At 37.4% G+C, this 17746-nt stretch overlaps 2 protein-coding genes across 2 annotated transcripts; both read right to left on the bottom strand.

The window, feature by feature from the left end:
- Positions 1-220: 220 nt before the first annotated feature.
- On the bottom strand, positions 221-5523 carry ccna2 (cyclin A2). Its single transcript, XM_079629766.1, has 9 exons — positions 5224-5523; positions 4858-5106; positions 2195-2435; positions 1999-2105; positions 1657-1880; positions 1370-1574; positions 1180-1293; positions 868-1001; positions 221-779 (listed from the first exon to the last, which is right to left on the bottom strand). Exons 2-9 carry the CDS (start codon positions 5068-5070, stop codon positions 728-730), a joined length of 1290 nt encoding a protein of 429 aa, XP_079485892.1. The 5' UTR covers positions 5071-5106; positions 5224-5523; the 3' UTR covers positions 221-727.
- Positions 5524-6059: 536 nt separating this feature from the next.
- Positions 6060-15887, bottom strand: bbs7 (Bardet-Biedl syndrome 7). The gene is made up of 19 exons (XM_079631862.1): positions 15363-15887; positions 14550-14615; positions 14148-14210; positions 12669-12844; positions 12367-12553; positions 12139-12211; positions 11929-12045; positions 11605-11735; positions 11381-11465; positions 10480-10582; positions 10174-10366; positions 8765-8839; positions 8593-8658; positions 8343-8482; positions 8084-8248; positions 7068-7177; positions 6843-6946; positions 6626-6749; positions 6060-6428 (listed from the first exon to the last, which is right to left on the bottom strand). The coding sequence occupies exons 1-19, from the start codon at positions 15396-15398 to the stop codon at positions 6295-6297; spliced, it is 2148 nt and encodes a 715-aa protein (XP_079487988.1). The 5' UTR covers positions 15399-15887; the 3' UTR covers positions 6060-6294.
- Positions 15888-17746: the final 1859 nt, after the last annotated feature.

The raw sequence follows: 17746 nt of genomic DNA on the forward strand, positions 1-17746 counted from the left end.
AACACTTAATGTTGGTGAAGGGATAGTTCACTTTAAAATAAATTCTGTCATACTCACCCTCAAGTTGTTGCAAACCTGTATGAATTTCTTTCTGCTGAACACAAAGGAAGATATTTTGAAAAATGTCTAACAAAACAGTTAACTGGTCCCATTGACTATGGAAGACAATGGGACCAGTTAACTTGGTACTGACATTTTTTAAAATATCTTCCTTTGTGTTCAGAAGAAAGAAATTCATACAGGTTTGCAACAACTTGAGGGTGAGTATATGACAGAATTTTCATTTTAAAGTGAACTATCCTTTTAAGTGTTGTCTATCAAAACACAGCCCATGCGACCTACTCAATGTGTGCAAGTGTGATTAACACAAACAAGACAAAGCATAATAAAGGCCAGCAGCACATTTATTAAGATGTAAAAGGGGAAGGTCACTTTAACAGTGTAAAAAAAGAGGATAAAGTGCACTGCTGGAGTCTTTCATAAAAATAGAATACAAACACTGAAATATAAGAACAATGCTTGATTACCTAATGTACAAGTATCTGGTTGTTTCAAGCATAAAAAATGCACAATCCTGAAGGACTGCTATAAAAATGTACATATCACTAAAATCTCACCATTCCCCCAAAATTGAGGCTATGGCTTCAGTTATTGGAGATATGGAAATAAAGCATCAAAAGTGTGCACAATTCTCATGGAACCAATGAACACAATGTTGATGGGGTGGTTAGTTCAGCATCAGCCTCTCTGGAGGCTCAATGAGAGACACTTCATGGTACCTAAAAATAAATAAAAAAATTACTCTTTGCAATCTTTCAAGACTTATGCTAACACAGCAATTGGCCGTTGTAGGTTAAGTGAACTTACTTCGAGCCCTTGTATTTCTCCCTAACAGCCTGCTGTGCGTGCTGAGCAGCACTGAGGTAGGTCTGATGTAGATCCTGAATGCACGGCATAAGATCCTCCAGAGTGTAGCTGGTCATCTCAACAAGTTCCTTTGACTGAAATAGAAAGTTGACGGTTAAAAAAAAAACATTATAATGCAGATTGGTCTAGTTTGACTACCCAGTGGCTAACTGCTAGTTGGTCATACTAGTTCTTAACATGATGGCTGTTCATACAACTGTCTAGTTTAAGAATATTCATACTTTATGAACATTCAGAATTGTGCAACCTTACCCATGATCCACCTGCAAGCGTGTGGTTAGCTAAAGTAAAAGCCGCAGCAGCCGTTTGAGATGGGAGGTACTTCAGCGAAGGTTCACAATCTATCAAACTCAGCTCACCTAGAAACTGGAGGGGAAATAGAAAGGTGTTAAAACAATTTTAGGTTATAATGGGGAAACTCCATACAAGGAAATGGTCTCACCATTGACAAGCTCTCCACTTTGCTGCTCACAGGCTGGTGTAAGAAATACTGGGTGAGGAACTGATTGATTGTTGGAGCAGCAAGATCAAACGAGAGAACGGTCAACACCAGATGCTCCATTCTCAACACTTGTTTCTTTGTGTAGGTGTCGTCAGTGATGTAAACAAATTCTGACACCTCTGGGGGGTAGATCTCCTCAAACTTCCTACAGTCAAACAGGGAGAGGTGAGCGTGGAGAAGGGGGTTCGAGGAGTGTGGAGTCGAGGCTTTACGGCAAAGATACTTACGAAGCCAAAAGCATAGCAGCTGTGCCCACCAGCTGTAGTTTCCCTCTCAGTACAGACATGGAAGACAGAAAGCGATCAATGTAGTTCACAGCCAGGTAGAGGGTCTCGTTCTGCAGCTTGTACTCCTCTCCCACCTCCACCAACCAGTCCACTAGGATGGCACGCATGCTGTTTGTGATGTCGGGCTGTTTCTTCATGTAACCTGCTTTTGGTTTTGACTTGACCTGCATGACAGGAAGCACAAGCAAACACTTTAATGATGCATATTCTCTAAAGCATTGTCCAGAAGTTCAGTATTCAGAAAGTAATATCATATCATATTCAATGCATCCATTTCCTCACCTCCATTTCCCGCAAGTGCGTGTGTATTTCTGCGGCATAATCCGAGACTTCGTTGACATTTGTGGGCCTCTCCTCACCTTCAATAACTGACATATCCATAGGAGAATCTTTAAAAAGAAGAAAAAAGTAAGTTATTTACAGGGTTTATATAGAGAAATACAAGATGGGCACTGAAATAGAAAAATACAAATCTTACCAAAACTAGCTTCCATTGGCAGATCTATAGTGGCGAGGGGCTGCCTAAGGCGGGTTACGGTGGGATTTAGTGTGAGTGGGGAGCAATCCATGGCTGCTCTTTGTGTTGACAGTTTCTTAGCGCAAGCACCATCAGGCTCATCTACATGAACCTGAAAAGCTGGAGGCCTGGTGGAGGCCTTCTCTCCAAAGCTCCTGCCATGTTCTTCAGATTTGCATGCAACTACTTGGGGCCCAGAGACCTTAAAAAAAAGAAAAGAAAATTGGATTAGATGGCAGGTAAAAAAGGGGGTTGTTATACACAAGTAGGCAATTATAGGCACTGTTTGCAGTAACCTTTCATATGTAGAGGGGTCAATGTGACCCATTTCAATTCAAGTTGATGAAAATGCTGGTTAACCCATGTTGTTTTTCTGAACTCTTTCAGGGTCATGTAGGGTTTTGTGAACGATCAAGAGCGTGTACAACATTTCAATTACGATTATAATTTAATCATTAAAAGGCAGCAGTACAGCAAACAAAAAACTATTGTTAGTTTCTACCATCTTTTGAGGGCACTTACATTTATGCATTTGGCACAAGCTTTATCTGAAGAAACTTACAGCACTGAAGACATTAATTGCTTCATACATATTAATTTCACTGGGAATTTGCACCCATGATCTTAGTGTTGCAAATAAATGCAAGAATACCCAGTAGTTCAAGATTAGTTATTTTTGCCTTGTGTGATTTGTATGGAATACAAATAGGGTCGTTTAAACCCTACTCCATAGATATTGTACATATTTAGAACCTAATAAATGGGTTGGACATGCACCTGTTGCAATATTAAGGAGTTAGCTCGCAAAAAGCTGAAGTGCACCCAAACTATCAATTCTTGAGAGATGTTAGGCAGAATGACAGGCAGTCACAAACATATTTTGTGGTTCAGCGACCATGCATAGTTATAAAGCTGTATATGATCAGGAGTCGTAAAAAGGTCATTTTGGTGAACGATGCCTTCAAACGACCCAGTTTACTATACAGGGTATCTGCACATTTTTTAAAGTAAAATTTAAGGCTTTTTAAGACCTTTTTAAGACCTGAAGAAATCAAAATTAATACCGTACATTAGGGGTGTGCAATATTAACAAAAATATATCTCGATATTTTCTAAATATGGAAATTATTTCTAAACGTATTTAGAGGTATGCATCACCTTTTATGTCAAATTCTAACATTCAAATTAAATTCTATTAGAATAAGACCGTACCACTGTCAAATTAAATAATTAAATTAAAATCCATCCTTGCAGTGCAGAGGTGACACAGAAACGGCATCCGGACTGGCATTACTATATTTACACTTAATTTGCAATTGCATAAATAAAGCTATTCAATATTTAAATATGAAATTATTCATAATTTTAACATTTTAATTAAAGAGTACTTTAAATATGCAACTAAACCCGCCAGTAGGTGGCAGTAAGTCTTAATAAGCGAGTTGTTGGAGTTTTATTCAACCGATTTGTTCAAACGGCCGATTCATTCATTGAATCAAATGATTCGTTCAAAACGCGGATTTCAGTTTTAAAAAAAGAATCGCTGTCTGTTGGACTAGTTTCATTATGAAATTCTCGTCGGCGAAATAAAGGGGGAAACAAACAATATTGACAATATAAAAAGTAACACACAATGTTAACTTTATTGTTAATTTAACTGTTGTATAAAATAAATAGCACATTTGCAATTGTGCACAGGAAAACGGCACTCTTGCTCGTGATATTCTAATATAACAACCTAATATGATAGAAATATAAGACAAAAACTTATTTGGGGACATATCTATAACTGCACTGACACATCACGCAGTAAAAGCAAGCATGAGAGACAAACGCGATGTCAGCTCGCACTCGCGGTGCCTCGTACGTAGTTTAAACAATGATTACAATATCATCATAGTTCATAGACAATCCTAAACACAAAGAATGAACTTACTATTGAACTGACATTTACTCGTTCTCTTATCCTCTCCTCTCTCGCGTGCAGGAGACAGACGCAGGCTAATACGCACGCTGCCGTAAATGACGCGAATTGTCACGTGAACAAGCAAATCCACAAAGATAGAATAAAAATAATACGTACGCTAATTAGATAGTTTTCATTTGGAAAGCATTTAGATACGTCGTCAAAGTGTCATCTAAAATTTAAGACCTTTCATAGGTAAAAATAAGACTTTTCATAAGTAAAAATAAGAATTTAAGACTTTTTAAGGCCTTAAATTTTAAATATCGAATTTAAGACCTTTTAATACTTTTTAAGGATCCGCGGGGACCCTGCTATAGCTGCAGTGAGCGGGTTTGTAAAATGGCGGACAGCGCATTGGGAGGGAATAAGCTGCGGGTATTTAACACTGAATTTCATTTTAACCTGTGGCGCCATGAATGCCGTTTGACACAAAAGGGATTGGATATATATTCGCGATTCAAAAGGGACACAACTTGCGATCAGTATAACTTAACTGGTTAAACTAAAACAACTTTCAGTTAATCTAATCAATATTATGCAGTTGGCAATTCTTAAAGCATAACACGGATTATAAACTATCATGCATAAACTATATATCATGAAATCAGCCTGTATTAAGAGAGCACACTTTACACTCGTGTGCCATGCATGCTCGAACCTGTTTAGCGGCGCGCAGCACGGGCTGTCTGCGCTGATTGTTCTCCAGGGCGCCCAATACAGTCCTGTTGCCTGGCTTCGGGTTAACATTTTCCCGGTTTTCAATCCGATTCTTTGCTGCACCGCGTAGTCTTGTAAGCATGTTTTCCTGATTGTGAATATCTGCTCCTGAATCATGAACCGCGCTTCCTTGTGTTTGGCCGACAGATGACATCCTTCCAGCGGTAACGTTAGATCAGCTCAAGACGCCCTGCAAAAAGGATCGATGGTTGAAAGCACTTAAAAGCAGATTCTGATGTTGTTTTAACATGTTTTAACCAAACACACGCACGTGGACATCGAATAAACACGGATAAATCACACTAACCAGGGGAACAAGCAGAAGTGAGCTGTTGAAATCCGGACAAAAACAGAATATAAACAGTTACCAGCGGCGTCTTACAAAAACAAGATTCAAAAATAAATCATGCAACTATCCTACAGAAACCGCGCCATGCCGGTGTGTAAATCCCCGCAACACGCCTCGGACAGTTCACAAAAGATGCTTTATGAACTCAAACGGCGCCTTGTTGCTTTTAGCAGCTGCCTGGTTTGATATTGTGGCTGTCCCAGTTCAAGTAGCCCGCGACTATTGAAACGGGCCAATCACAATGCAGCAAACCCAAACGTCATTGATTATACGGGAGCCCGTAAAGCTCAAATTGCGATTCCGCCTTTACTAAGCGAGCCGTTGAGAGTTGCTTTCATTGGCTCAAAGGAATTTTGAAACTGTTTGAGGACAATGTAACTAAAGATGAATATGATATCACGTTTATACGTAATATACAAGCTCAGGAATTACAATAAGAGTATTGGGACAATTCTTTAATTTGTCTATCTATCTATATATATATTTAAAGGTACATGTACTTAAAGTAACGTTATTATGGGCCACCATTACTCATTTCCCAATCGGCTAGTATTTGAGAATTATAATTAATTCAGTAATTTCTGTGCAAAGTTAATTGTCTGCTTGCGTGTGTAAGACTTATTCCAAAGTTTTTTCCCCCAAATTAATTCATTGCCATCAAACACAACAAAAATCTCAACATCATACATTATATCAGAATTCACTAAAAGCTCAAATCTTAAAACAGACACACAAGACAAACTACTGAATAGGAAACTACAGTACTGAATAGGAAAAAACAGACATTAATTTTTCATGAATTTATTTTTTATTTCTGTAGAAATGCATCTAGACAATGGGTGAGTATTCTAAAAATATAGTAAATAACTGTAGTCACACATTGTTTTTTATATATAATTATTACATTGAACATTTTAATTTAAATGTGTATAGGTACAATCTCTATCCCTATACAGTACACCATTATGTTTATTGTAAAAACTAAATTCACAAACACATTACTTAACAGTGATTGAATTTTACATTCCATTAAGCTTCACTGAAAAAATCCATCAATGAATCAAGTTCATAGTTGTTCAAAATTGCAAGCAGCTGTGAAACCTTTGTTTTGACATTCTGTCCTTTAAATTTGAACTTGTCGATGAAAAGATCAGTGATCATACCTGTAAAAAAAAAAATTGTTTGTTTACTCATAGATGTGTTATTATTTAATTTGCAAAGACCTCATTGGAATATACAGGGGTTGTGTGTAAAAAACTTCTTATGGAATTCAACAGTTCATGTAAATAATTTAAAATACAAATTTAAAATAATATATATTGTAAAATATAGTCTCCCGTGCTCATCTGAGTTCACTTACCATACAATCGTTCTAAGTGAGCCGGTTGTTTCTTATATTCTTCTAAGAGCTGGGCAGATTCATCCAGTATACTGCGATACTCCGGAATCAGAAAATCTGCATTCCCCTCATGCACCTGCAGCTCCTACATACAAGAAATACACACACACACACACACACACTTAGTAGGCTTGTTTTTTTAACATACTTTTTTTTGTTTGTCTTTTTAATGTTTTACCTTTAAAGCATCAATAAGCTGAACTTTTTTGGCCAAAATGAGCTGATACTCTAGCTTGGGATGAATCATTCGAAGAGTATGGCTCACAGAGTCTTCATTCACCTCTGAAACCAACATAACAACAAACACAGCAAGCACTTAACACTCATATTTGTTGCATGAATAATTACTGTAAGATCACTGTAGTCTGACTACATCAGTTAAAAGAACAGTTTGTGAACTCACCGTAGGATATATTCAGATTGATTTTTCGCTTAGTGGCCTCTTTGGACAAAACATCCTTCAGTATGGATATGGTAGAAATGTTGTCTGATTTGAAGTTTGCTTCACCTTTACTGGAATCCATTAAAAGAAGGAACCAAAAACTATTATAATGGTTAATCACAACACTTCCTCTAATAATGCAATCATCTAGTAGAATCTTTGTCCAGCTGTTATTGGCAAAAAATAGATAAATTTGAAATCAACAACAGCTATGTTTCCTTCCACCTATTTTGATGCGAATTTTGGGATATCGCATAACAAAAAATGCTGGAATGCAAATGCCAACATACGCATAAATAAAAATGCACATAAATAATGTATGTTAAGCTCAATTAAGGTGGATAATATTTGGGTAAAGCTGATTAAAAAAAGTGCATAAACTAAGATGGAAACACATTTACCAAATAAATTCTGTGACGCACAAAAAACAAACAAAAAAAAACCTCACGACTGCCTCAACAGAGGATGTGATTGGATAACTGGTCTAACCAGCGGAACAATTTCATTGCACACTATCTCAAATGTTGGTTTGGTCGTTCTGAAATGCCTGAGCCAAAGTCTGTCATCAAAATGATTGGGTATAACCACCTCCCAGAACTGTCTCACACGATTGCGTACACAAACACCAGGCATTCACCTCTGAATGCAAGATAACATGGCAGTTGTTGCTTTGTCTGCACACTGGTAATTTATGATGTATTAAAAAGAACCACAGTGGCTTCTTTTATTTTTATTACAGAAATTTGCGCCAGTTAACAAAAAGCGACAATCTTGTTCTCTTGAACGCATGGGATGAAAACTGTGTTTTAAGCAATATTCCAATTTTATTCCAAAGTTAAATTCACAATTTTGGATGGAAACATAGCTAATGACAAAATATAATCAGCCCTTTAACATGTGCAAACAAAGATAGATAGTATTTATTAATGGACACATTTAATTAAGATGCATTTGTATATTTAACTGGTTGGCCTCACCAATAGGTGGCTTCTAACTGTGTTCCCAAGAAAGTGTTCTGAAAGTAGAAGGTGATGCTGTCTCCTGCCGGGGTTTTCTCTGGGACCTCGGGCAGACAGAACACAACCCAGGAATGGATCTCTGCAAAACTGAACTGTCCTGTCAGTCTCAAGGTGTTCGCAGGCCTAGCGATGAAGAGGGAGAATCATGTTAATGTTCATTTGGAAGGATAAATGCATGATATGCAAGGAAGAAACAGGACCGTGTTTCTAAGCTCACCGCTCCTGGTCGATTGAGTGTGTCCTCTGGTGGAGGGAAAGCGGTTTGATCTGGTACTGTCGCACTTGGCAGGTTTTGGGCTGAAGCCTTGGCGTCACGTAAGCCTGAAGGGTGCCATACTGACCCTCAATAGACCTCACCTTAGTGAAAAATCAGGACAAATGCTCAAACGCAGCAATTTAAACTAAATACAATATATGTTATTATAATGGTAAACAATCCAAACACAAAATTACAATGAAATAGAAACCTTCAGTTCCAGCCTAGTGGTATTTGCTTGGCACCTGTAGGTGGCGAGGAGGAAGTTCCCATTTGACTGTGGGGTTAGATTTACAAACAAAGACAGTTTGGCAAACACATGTGATGTGATCATTAGGTTAGCTTAATGATGTGGCACATAGGATGGAACACAGGTGCATTACCTCTGAATCACACTCGCTGAAACTGACCACTGCTGAATTCTTATCAACATCCAGCAGGTCAATTGGAACATCACTCTGTCAAGAGTACAAAAACACATGTAAGTGAATGAATGTAAGGATGAATGTAAGGAAACTTCAGTCTCACAATGCTGAAATCACAACATATGTAAAAATAATGCTGAATTAATGAAGATGAGAAGATTTTTAATTAAAAATGGATAGTGCTGGTTCTGACTGCTGATACAGTAATACCAGGCATGCTAAAATATACTATATAGCAGGACCCATAGAATAACATTCTGTTCATATTTACATGCCATAGACTATCTACTAGTAAATCAATCAAGTGCACCTTTAGGCAAATAATAAAAAAAAATCTTGAAAGAAATTAATACTTTTATTCAGCAAGGATGCATTTGATCAAAGGTAAATTGATCAAAATGACAAAAAACTATTAATAAAAATGCTGTTCTTTAAAGGAGAACTCCGGTCAATTTTAACATTGAGCTCAATTTTTAGTAAATTTGGAGTGCTGTCAATACAGAGAACAACGACAAAAATCGGTGTTGCCTACACTGTGTTATCCTATTTTTAAAATTTACACCCTATTGACTTGAATGGGGCAAGTTTTAAACTTAACCAGTTCTTAGTCTTATCATCCTTGATGTGTCATTACAAGTGCCCAGCCATGTTGAGTGATTCCTTCAGAGTGAACACGAGTGAATCTGACTGCAGTAGATGTGAAAGATATGAATAAAAATGATGTTAATTCAGCCAGCGCAAATACCTGTATTTAGTTCCTGTTTTCGGTGGAAGTCCAAAGTAGTCGATTGTCGAGTTCACGCGCGTGATCATAGTAACTAAACCTATGCGCGTGAACTCGACAATCGACTACTTTGGACTTCGACCGAAAACAGGAACTAAATACAGGTATGTGCGCTGGCTGATATAACATCATTTTTATTCATATCTTTCACATCTAGTGCAGTCAGATTCACTCGTGTTCACTCTGAAGGAATCACTCAACATGGCTGGGCACTTGTAATGTGCAACCGTTCTTAACATCGATAACAATAAGAAATATTTCTTAAACACCAAATCAGCATATTAGAATGATTTCTGAAGGATCATGTAACACTAAAGAACGGAGTAATGGCTATTGAAAATCCAACTTTGCCATCCCAGGAATAAATTAATTTTAAATGTTAAAATATATTAAAATCAGGTGTTTTAGAATTATAATATTATTTCACAATATTACTGCTTTATGTTTTTGATCAAATAAATGCAGCCTTGGTGAACATAAGAGACTTCTTTAAAAAAAAACATTAATAATTCTTACCAACCCCAAGCTTTAAAACACTAGTGTACATAACTATAAGCAGGATGAATCAGTGTATTTCTCTAACCTGTAGCAGCAGGTTGTCAATGGCGGTCTGCACCTCTAGTGTGAGGCTGTAGCTGGCATCATCCTGGCACAATGTGAACTTGTCATTGATGCTAAAGACTGGCACAGCGGACACAGCCGTGCTGGACTGAGAGCTCTGCTGGTATTTTTCTCTCCCCTGCAATACTTTCACCTGCAACTGCTCCAACTCAGCCCTAAAACATGCAGAAGCAAACTAGGCATGTCAGAAGGCATTTTCAAATATATACCAGTTTAGTTAGCAGAAATTTGCTGTTTTCATAGCGAGAAACAGCTGGATGTGTAGTACCGGAGTGCGGACACCTTGCCCTGGGTCTCCCGGCTCATCTTGATCTCATCCCCCGGGCCTGCTACCATCTGCTGAGGCTCTGTGGTGAGACCTGACACCCATCCTGGAAACCAGCCACATGACCACATATTGCTTATGAGTTCTCAGACAGCACAGGTGAATGATAAACTGTAGAGTTTTAAAGTGCCCCTCTAATGATTTTCAGATATTTCCTTTCACGTAGTGAGTAATATAGCTGTTTGTGAATGCAAAGTGCATGATAAATGGAGTTATTGTCTCCCACAAGAAAGAACCTATTCAGAAACGAGTTGTCAGTAATACCAGTCTTATTTCCTGCACGAACTACGTAGGTTTGTAACAAATTTGCATAATGCCAGCCTATGGTCTTCATTAACTGCCTGTGAACAATATTACTGTCTACTCTGACCTGTCCTCAAACACTGTAGTTGTAGCTGAGGCCTAGAAGAGTATGAATTGATATGGTTAAACCAATGACATCATTACAGTTCGTATGAGTGTGTATATAAGTGTTGATGAAGCCTCCGGAGCTAAAATACAAATATGCTAATATAGGCGCTTTGTTTACGACACGCACTGTGTAGACCATTCACAACAGACTGAGCCATCTGACCAATCAGAGCAGAGTAGGCTCTTGGAAAGGAGGGATTTAGAGAGACTATATTTTATTCTTTACCATTTTAGATGGCTTGAGAAAAGAGGTGATATTGCATGTAAATGATAAGAAATGTTGTTTTCATCTTGGATGCATGTGACACTATTGTAGAAGAAGACTTTCAAAACAAATTTAGGAACCTTAAAAATAGCATAATAGGGTCATCCACACAGTATTGTTGTCATAAAAGACATGGTAAAATGCTTTTATCTAAGAGCCACAGCTAACCTGTGTAAGTTGTTGTAAGAACTTCATCGTACATTTCCTTTCCGACGCAGCCACCCTGGATTGATGTGACACTCTCAGACAAAACCTTGAAAACACAAAAAGACAAATATCACAATTGTAGTGTGGCAGAATTTAATTTGAGACAACGTCTTACCTGCTTTTTCAGAAGCAAAACGAGGGTTTTCCATTAATCTCATATCTCGTATGATTTATTTGACACTCACATTCTCAAATCGCAGTGCTGGTTCATTTGAACCATCCAAACTGTAGACCTCCACAGTCCCATCATCCCTTCCCACCAGGATGTCCTTTACACCATCACCAGCAATGTCAAATGAATCGATGCAAAGCACACCTTGAAAAGACCAACACAAACTAGGATGAGTACAATTATATGGCAATAAAACAGGAATTATAGCTCACCCAAAAAATAACAGCATAAAGGTTTGAGAATGCAGTGCAAATAGATAAATATGTCTCAAATAACAGTGCAGGTAAAGTAAGTATTTCAATAAGCAAACAGTTTTCTACACTTTTTAATTTCCTACCTCCTTTTTTCTTCTCATTATCCAGTTCCCAACTAGTAATGGGTCCAGATTTGGTTATTCGCACAAGGCCCAGTTTCCCATCAGCTGTTCCATAAAGAACCTCTTCACCACCTTTTCCTGTGGACCAAGATTTTATGCATGATCAAATTCGCACACTCAACCAATACACGCTTTCCCAATAAAATTAATGATCGTATTTTTAGCACATACCTCCATCTCTGTTAAGAAGTTCTAGAACAGTTGGAGGTCCGGGCACTTCTACATCGTACTGAAGGTCAGATCCCTGATGGAGCACAAAGTGTAGAAGGACTGTGGACCTGAGTCTGTTCTATTATGTATATTATGACTGAAAGCGATTGCTAAATTATAACTGGGTAACAAAGTACAGACAAAGGGTGGCAAATATGGACAGGAGGACTGGAGGTTGTATCTGACTACCTGCAATACTCTAAGTACTCTGTCCTGGCAGGCCAGGATGGGAACAATGCGGCCCACGGTCTCAACAGGTAAACACAGGACGTCATTGATTTTGTCTCCTGAGAGGTAGTAGTCCTGATCCTTGCAGTCACAGTAATGGTTATAAATGTAACTGGCACACACAAACAGATCTGCCCCTGAGACATGCCTGAGAAAAAAAAAAGGTAAAACAAGAAGAGATGCGTCGAAAAAGACACTGTCAAATCTGCTAATCATTTATATAGAGATAGACACAGTCTGAACAACAAGAAGCAAGATCTCACATGGCATTGATGCTCTCTGTTAGGTTGGCCTCAAATGTAAGGAACTGTTTGCCCTTTTTAGTGTATCCCCTCACTTCAGAGCCAGAGCTCACAAAGATCTTTTCCTGTGGGGTGCCCAACGCCCCTCCAAGCTCAAGTCTGGAGATCTTCTGTCCTGGGAGCGATTTGAACACAGGCTGACAAAAGAGACAGACATTTATTCTTCCTTTGAAGAAGTTATTTTGTGCGTTTACATCAATATATATATTTATTGGTAACACTTTACAATAAGATTAAATTCCATTAAGGTTCTATTTCAATATATTTGTAAATGTAATTTATTCCTGTGATGCAATTCTGAATTGTCAGCAGCCATTACTCCAGTATTCAGTGTCACATGCGCCTTCAGAAATAATTCTAATATACTAAATTTGGTGCTCAAGAAACATTTATTATCAATTTTGAAAACAGTTGTGCTGCGTGGAAAAATGCCATTTTCACAAGATGTAAAATACATCTCTGATGTCCCCAGAGTGTGTGTGTAAAGTTTTAGCACAAAATACCCCACAGATATTTTTATAAAGCATGTTAAAGTTGTCACTTTTTGAGGATTTGCAAAAATGCACCGTTTTGTGCCTGGCCCTTTAAATGCAAATGAGCTGCTGCAGAGGGCGGGGTTTCAAGAGCTCATGTGTGTTAGCAGCTGCGATTACCTCACGCAGACACACTAAAATGACAGAAACTGTTCTGCCTTTAATGTTACAACGGAGTCAGACAAAGATGGAGAGACTCAAGAAGAAGTGACAACATGTAGAAGCAACAGGACGTCTCTGAAAGGTTAGTTGATGAATATATGTTGCTGATGTGGAGTATCTTCAGTTAGGATATTCTGTCATGATAATCTATAAATCGCTCGTATAGGAACTTTTGTGAGATGCACAGAGTGACTTTCGATTGCATGTGAAAAGATGGATGCTAAAGTTTGAGCTGACTCACAAATGTACTCTTATAACTTTTCCTCTTCTCAACATGGACTGCGTGTTCCTGGGGACTGGGTTTATGTACATTTTAGACTTGCTGATGTCACTAAACCTGGAGGAATGTTGTGTAGTCCCTACCAGCCGTTTGTTGTAGTCCTTAAAAACAATTTCTTTAAAAGCAAATATCTCCCTTTGCTTTGAACTTTGAGCGTTGTACTTTGCAGATGTTGTTTATGCTCAAACCGCAACATTTCACACTACCTAAAGTTAGAAAAGTGAAATCATACTTTACCACCCCTTTAATATTGTTGTGGAAACCATACATTTTTTTTCAGGATTCTTTTAAATAGAAAGTTTTAAAGAACACCAAATTTGAAATAAAAAACTTTTACTGTCAATTTTGATAACTTTGATGCATCCTTGTTGAATTGAAGTATTAATTTCTTTAAAAAAAATCGTACTGACCCCAAACATTCGATCGCTAGTGTACATTGAAACAGGAAACACTTCTGATACATACCACAGCCTCCCCTTTTTTCATTCCAAAACAGCTCACGACACCATCATGATCTGCAACAGCCACCTGAAATGAGAAAATGTCAAACTAGAATGACAAGATACACCAACAGCTTCATAAAGCCATCAGGATGCCCATAGACAAATGAGGGGGGAAATGTCACGTACATGCTCAAATAAATAGGACATGTTGCATGCTCTTTCACAAGTGGGGTCTAATCTCCAGCTTACCTTGTTCTATACTTTCAGTCAGTTTTAAGATGGAAGTTTCTATTACAAGAATATTCCCTGTTCAATTCAATTACTGACAATGTAATTTAATGTACTGTAGGTAAAGTGAAGTATGATGCATGAGTTTGATTTACACTAAACCTGGAAAACTATTTCAAAAGGGATGTAGATATACCTTCTGAGTTGCTTTTCGCCCCACAGAAGGGAGGAGTTTCATGTTTTTTTGAGATGTCACTCCAACCTGAGAAAACAAAGACGGCATAACCATTAATACATTTTCCTTCTGATAATTAAACTAACAATTGCACCCATATATCAACTTTATAAATGTCAATAATCCACTCAGCCACAAGGCTCACAAGTGTGCTTTCTATGTAAACCAATCAAAGACCAAATGCATATTTGCCATCACTGTAAATAACAGCAGTGGCCACTGGCCAGTGTACAGTAGTGCCCAAAAGTGCTGTCAGGCCTAGGAAAAAATACATCTGAAACCTTTATTTAAATATTACTAAAAATGTGTTAAAAAATATTTTGTAAGCATATTTCGTAGTTGTGATTGGGGTCAATTGTTTTATTTGTGATGATAACGCAATGAAACGTGCAGACATAATGTTTGGTCAGGCTGAAACTAACATGCAAAAACAAGAAAGACCAACGAAATATTAATAACTGATTATATTATATATAGTCAGTGTAGGCTTTTTCCTCCTGTAAGCTTTTTGAATTTCTATGCATTTTTTTGCTTAGTAAAATAAAACCTGTAACTTTACAGTTGGGCTGCAGTTTGCCCTTTTTGTGCCAAATAATTTAGTCAGATCTTAACCAAGTTTAGTGTTTTATTCTTACCATATATATATATATATATATATATACGTTATCCCCTCATGTTTTGATGGTTTAAACAAACGTACAATCCGTACATCACTTCTTTTTTTTTTTTACCACTAACGTTAAATGTTTGCATATATGAATGTTGAGGCCTTACCTGGAGATAATCAACGTGGTTTAAGTTTAATTCCATTTCGTTTGATAGAATAATCACTCCACAGATCCTATTCAATTATGACACCTTAACTGTTTTTTATGCTTAGCGTTGATAATTTAAGATGTTCTAGTGCAGTTCCCTGTAATTCATTCTCTAAGATGCTACTTTGAAACAGGAATATATATATTTCGAGCTTTTCCGACAGACATATAACACAGTGGTCCCGAAGTAGTCACAACCGACTGGATTATCTTGCGGATTAGTTAGTTAGTGGCTGATTCTGCTGCAGATGAACTGGCTAACGTTAGCTGTGCCAGTTTGTCCGCTTTACAAGATGATTCATGTCGCGTTAATATATAGCAACCCCCATTCCGCCTATTCGTAGACATTTATCCAAACAATATGCTTTGATCCGCAGATAAAAATAATAATCCGACTAAGTACAACAGCAAAAGTGTTTTTGTTTGCAGCTAACACGTTTCTTCTGTACCGCCGCCATGTTTGTCAGCCACCCAAACTATCTCCGGTTACCATGGTAACAGCAACGAGATTTGTTCAAAACACTGGAAATATTTTTTTTATCTGAACATTATATTTTCCTGATACCCTAAAAACCTGATAATACAGTCTTGAAATGTGAATAAAGGAAACTGGTACATTGTTTAGACTGAACATAAGAAATAAGTTATTTTTTTTGTGAAGAGTTTTTTTTACATAATGTAATGTCCACTGTAGTGGACACCAGGATGCAGTTGTTTAAAAACCAAAAATACAATAAATTACATGTAAAGGCAAAAATAATAGGATTTTTTTTTTTTCATTTACCAATACATTATTAGGTTTTTGTTTAAAGATTATTATAAACTGCATGTGTTATGAAAGATATAACGGAATGAATTGATTTAGGCTACCATTTTACTTTATGCAATATGTGGGTAAAATGGCCATAAATGAATACCATTAATTCAGATTTAATGGTAGTGCCATTAAATACACTGTTTCTACACTCTATCCAATTTGCATATTAATGTGTTCTTGGGGCAACATGAAATGAAAAAAAAAAATAAGTGTTATAAAGGGAGTAGGCTAATAAATGACAACATTTTCATAATAATATCTACTATTTAATTGGAATATTGATATATAATGTATTTCCCTATTCACTTGCAGTCTCTCCTAAAATGCCTGATACACATGGTGTCCTCTAAAGTGGACATCTAATGAAATCAATGCCCTGTTGTTTTGTAACAGAAAGTCATATTTTGATTAAAAAAACACATAACCCTGAGATGTTGTTGTATGACAAACAATTTGACAACTAGTCAGATTTAAATGATAATTACAAAATATTATCATATTTCCATAAGAGTGCATCATTATATTAATGTCAGTCATTTTAAGGACCAATGAGAAGTTGTTGTCACTGTGGAACCTCCAAACATTTGGTATCTCTGTAACGGTATGTCAGAGAAATTCACTAAAATATAATGTCCACTACAGAGGACAAAAGTCTTTTCCTAAATTCCAGGAGGATATTTTATTCCTGAGGAATATTCATTAACTAATTCATTAATGTTTTTAGTTTTAATTTGATGTATGTTATTGAAGCTTATGCATGTTTTGTGGATACAGCCTAATAAACTAGGAGGAAGAACCAGTCTGACTGTGGGTTGGGAGACCAGTGAAGACCAGCAAACCATTTTAGGCTGGTTTAATCATATTGATCCATCATTTGCTTTTTCCAAAGCAAAACACATACATTTGTTTTCCTATGATGGGGATTTTGACTTCTGCTGGTTATTATATTTGTTTTATTTATGACCTCTAAACTCAAACAAAATCTTTCTGCATTTTTACATTTTCATCCATTGTTACACCATATAGTGCAGGTGATTTTTGGAACATTTGATCATCACAATATAGACACACACACACACACACACACACACACACACACACACACACACACACACACACACACACACACACACACACACACACACACACACACACACACACACACACACACACACACTCTGAAGGGAGTGGATGTGACTCAACAACAGCAGGAGGGGGTGCAGCTGCCGAGAGGACTTCAAGCATCATTCTCATTTTGCACAACACCAAAGAGACAAAGCACGCTTCCTTGTGGATTATAAATTAAGATTTGACAGCGGGACATCAAGAACCTGTCATGGATAAATCTTGCAAACCAAGTTACATATCACCTGGCTTCATCAGAGGATTCCCTGAAGTGCTGCTGTAGTTTTATGCAGTTTTATTGCAACTGATGCCTTCCCCAAGGAGGTTCCTGGTGGCGTCCACATCCTTGCCTCTTATAGCGGGATGGGGCTGGAACCTAAGTGTGTATGTGGGGCTCTTCA

Source organism: Phoxinus phoxinus (assembly GCF_949152265.1).
Source record: "Phoxinus phoxinus genome assembly, chromosome: 12".
NCBI classification, from domain to species: Eukaryota; Metazoa; Chordata; class Actinopteri; order Cypriniformes; family Leuciscidae; genus Phoxinus; species Phoxinus phoxinus.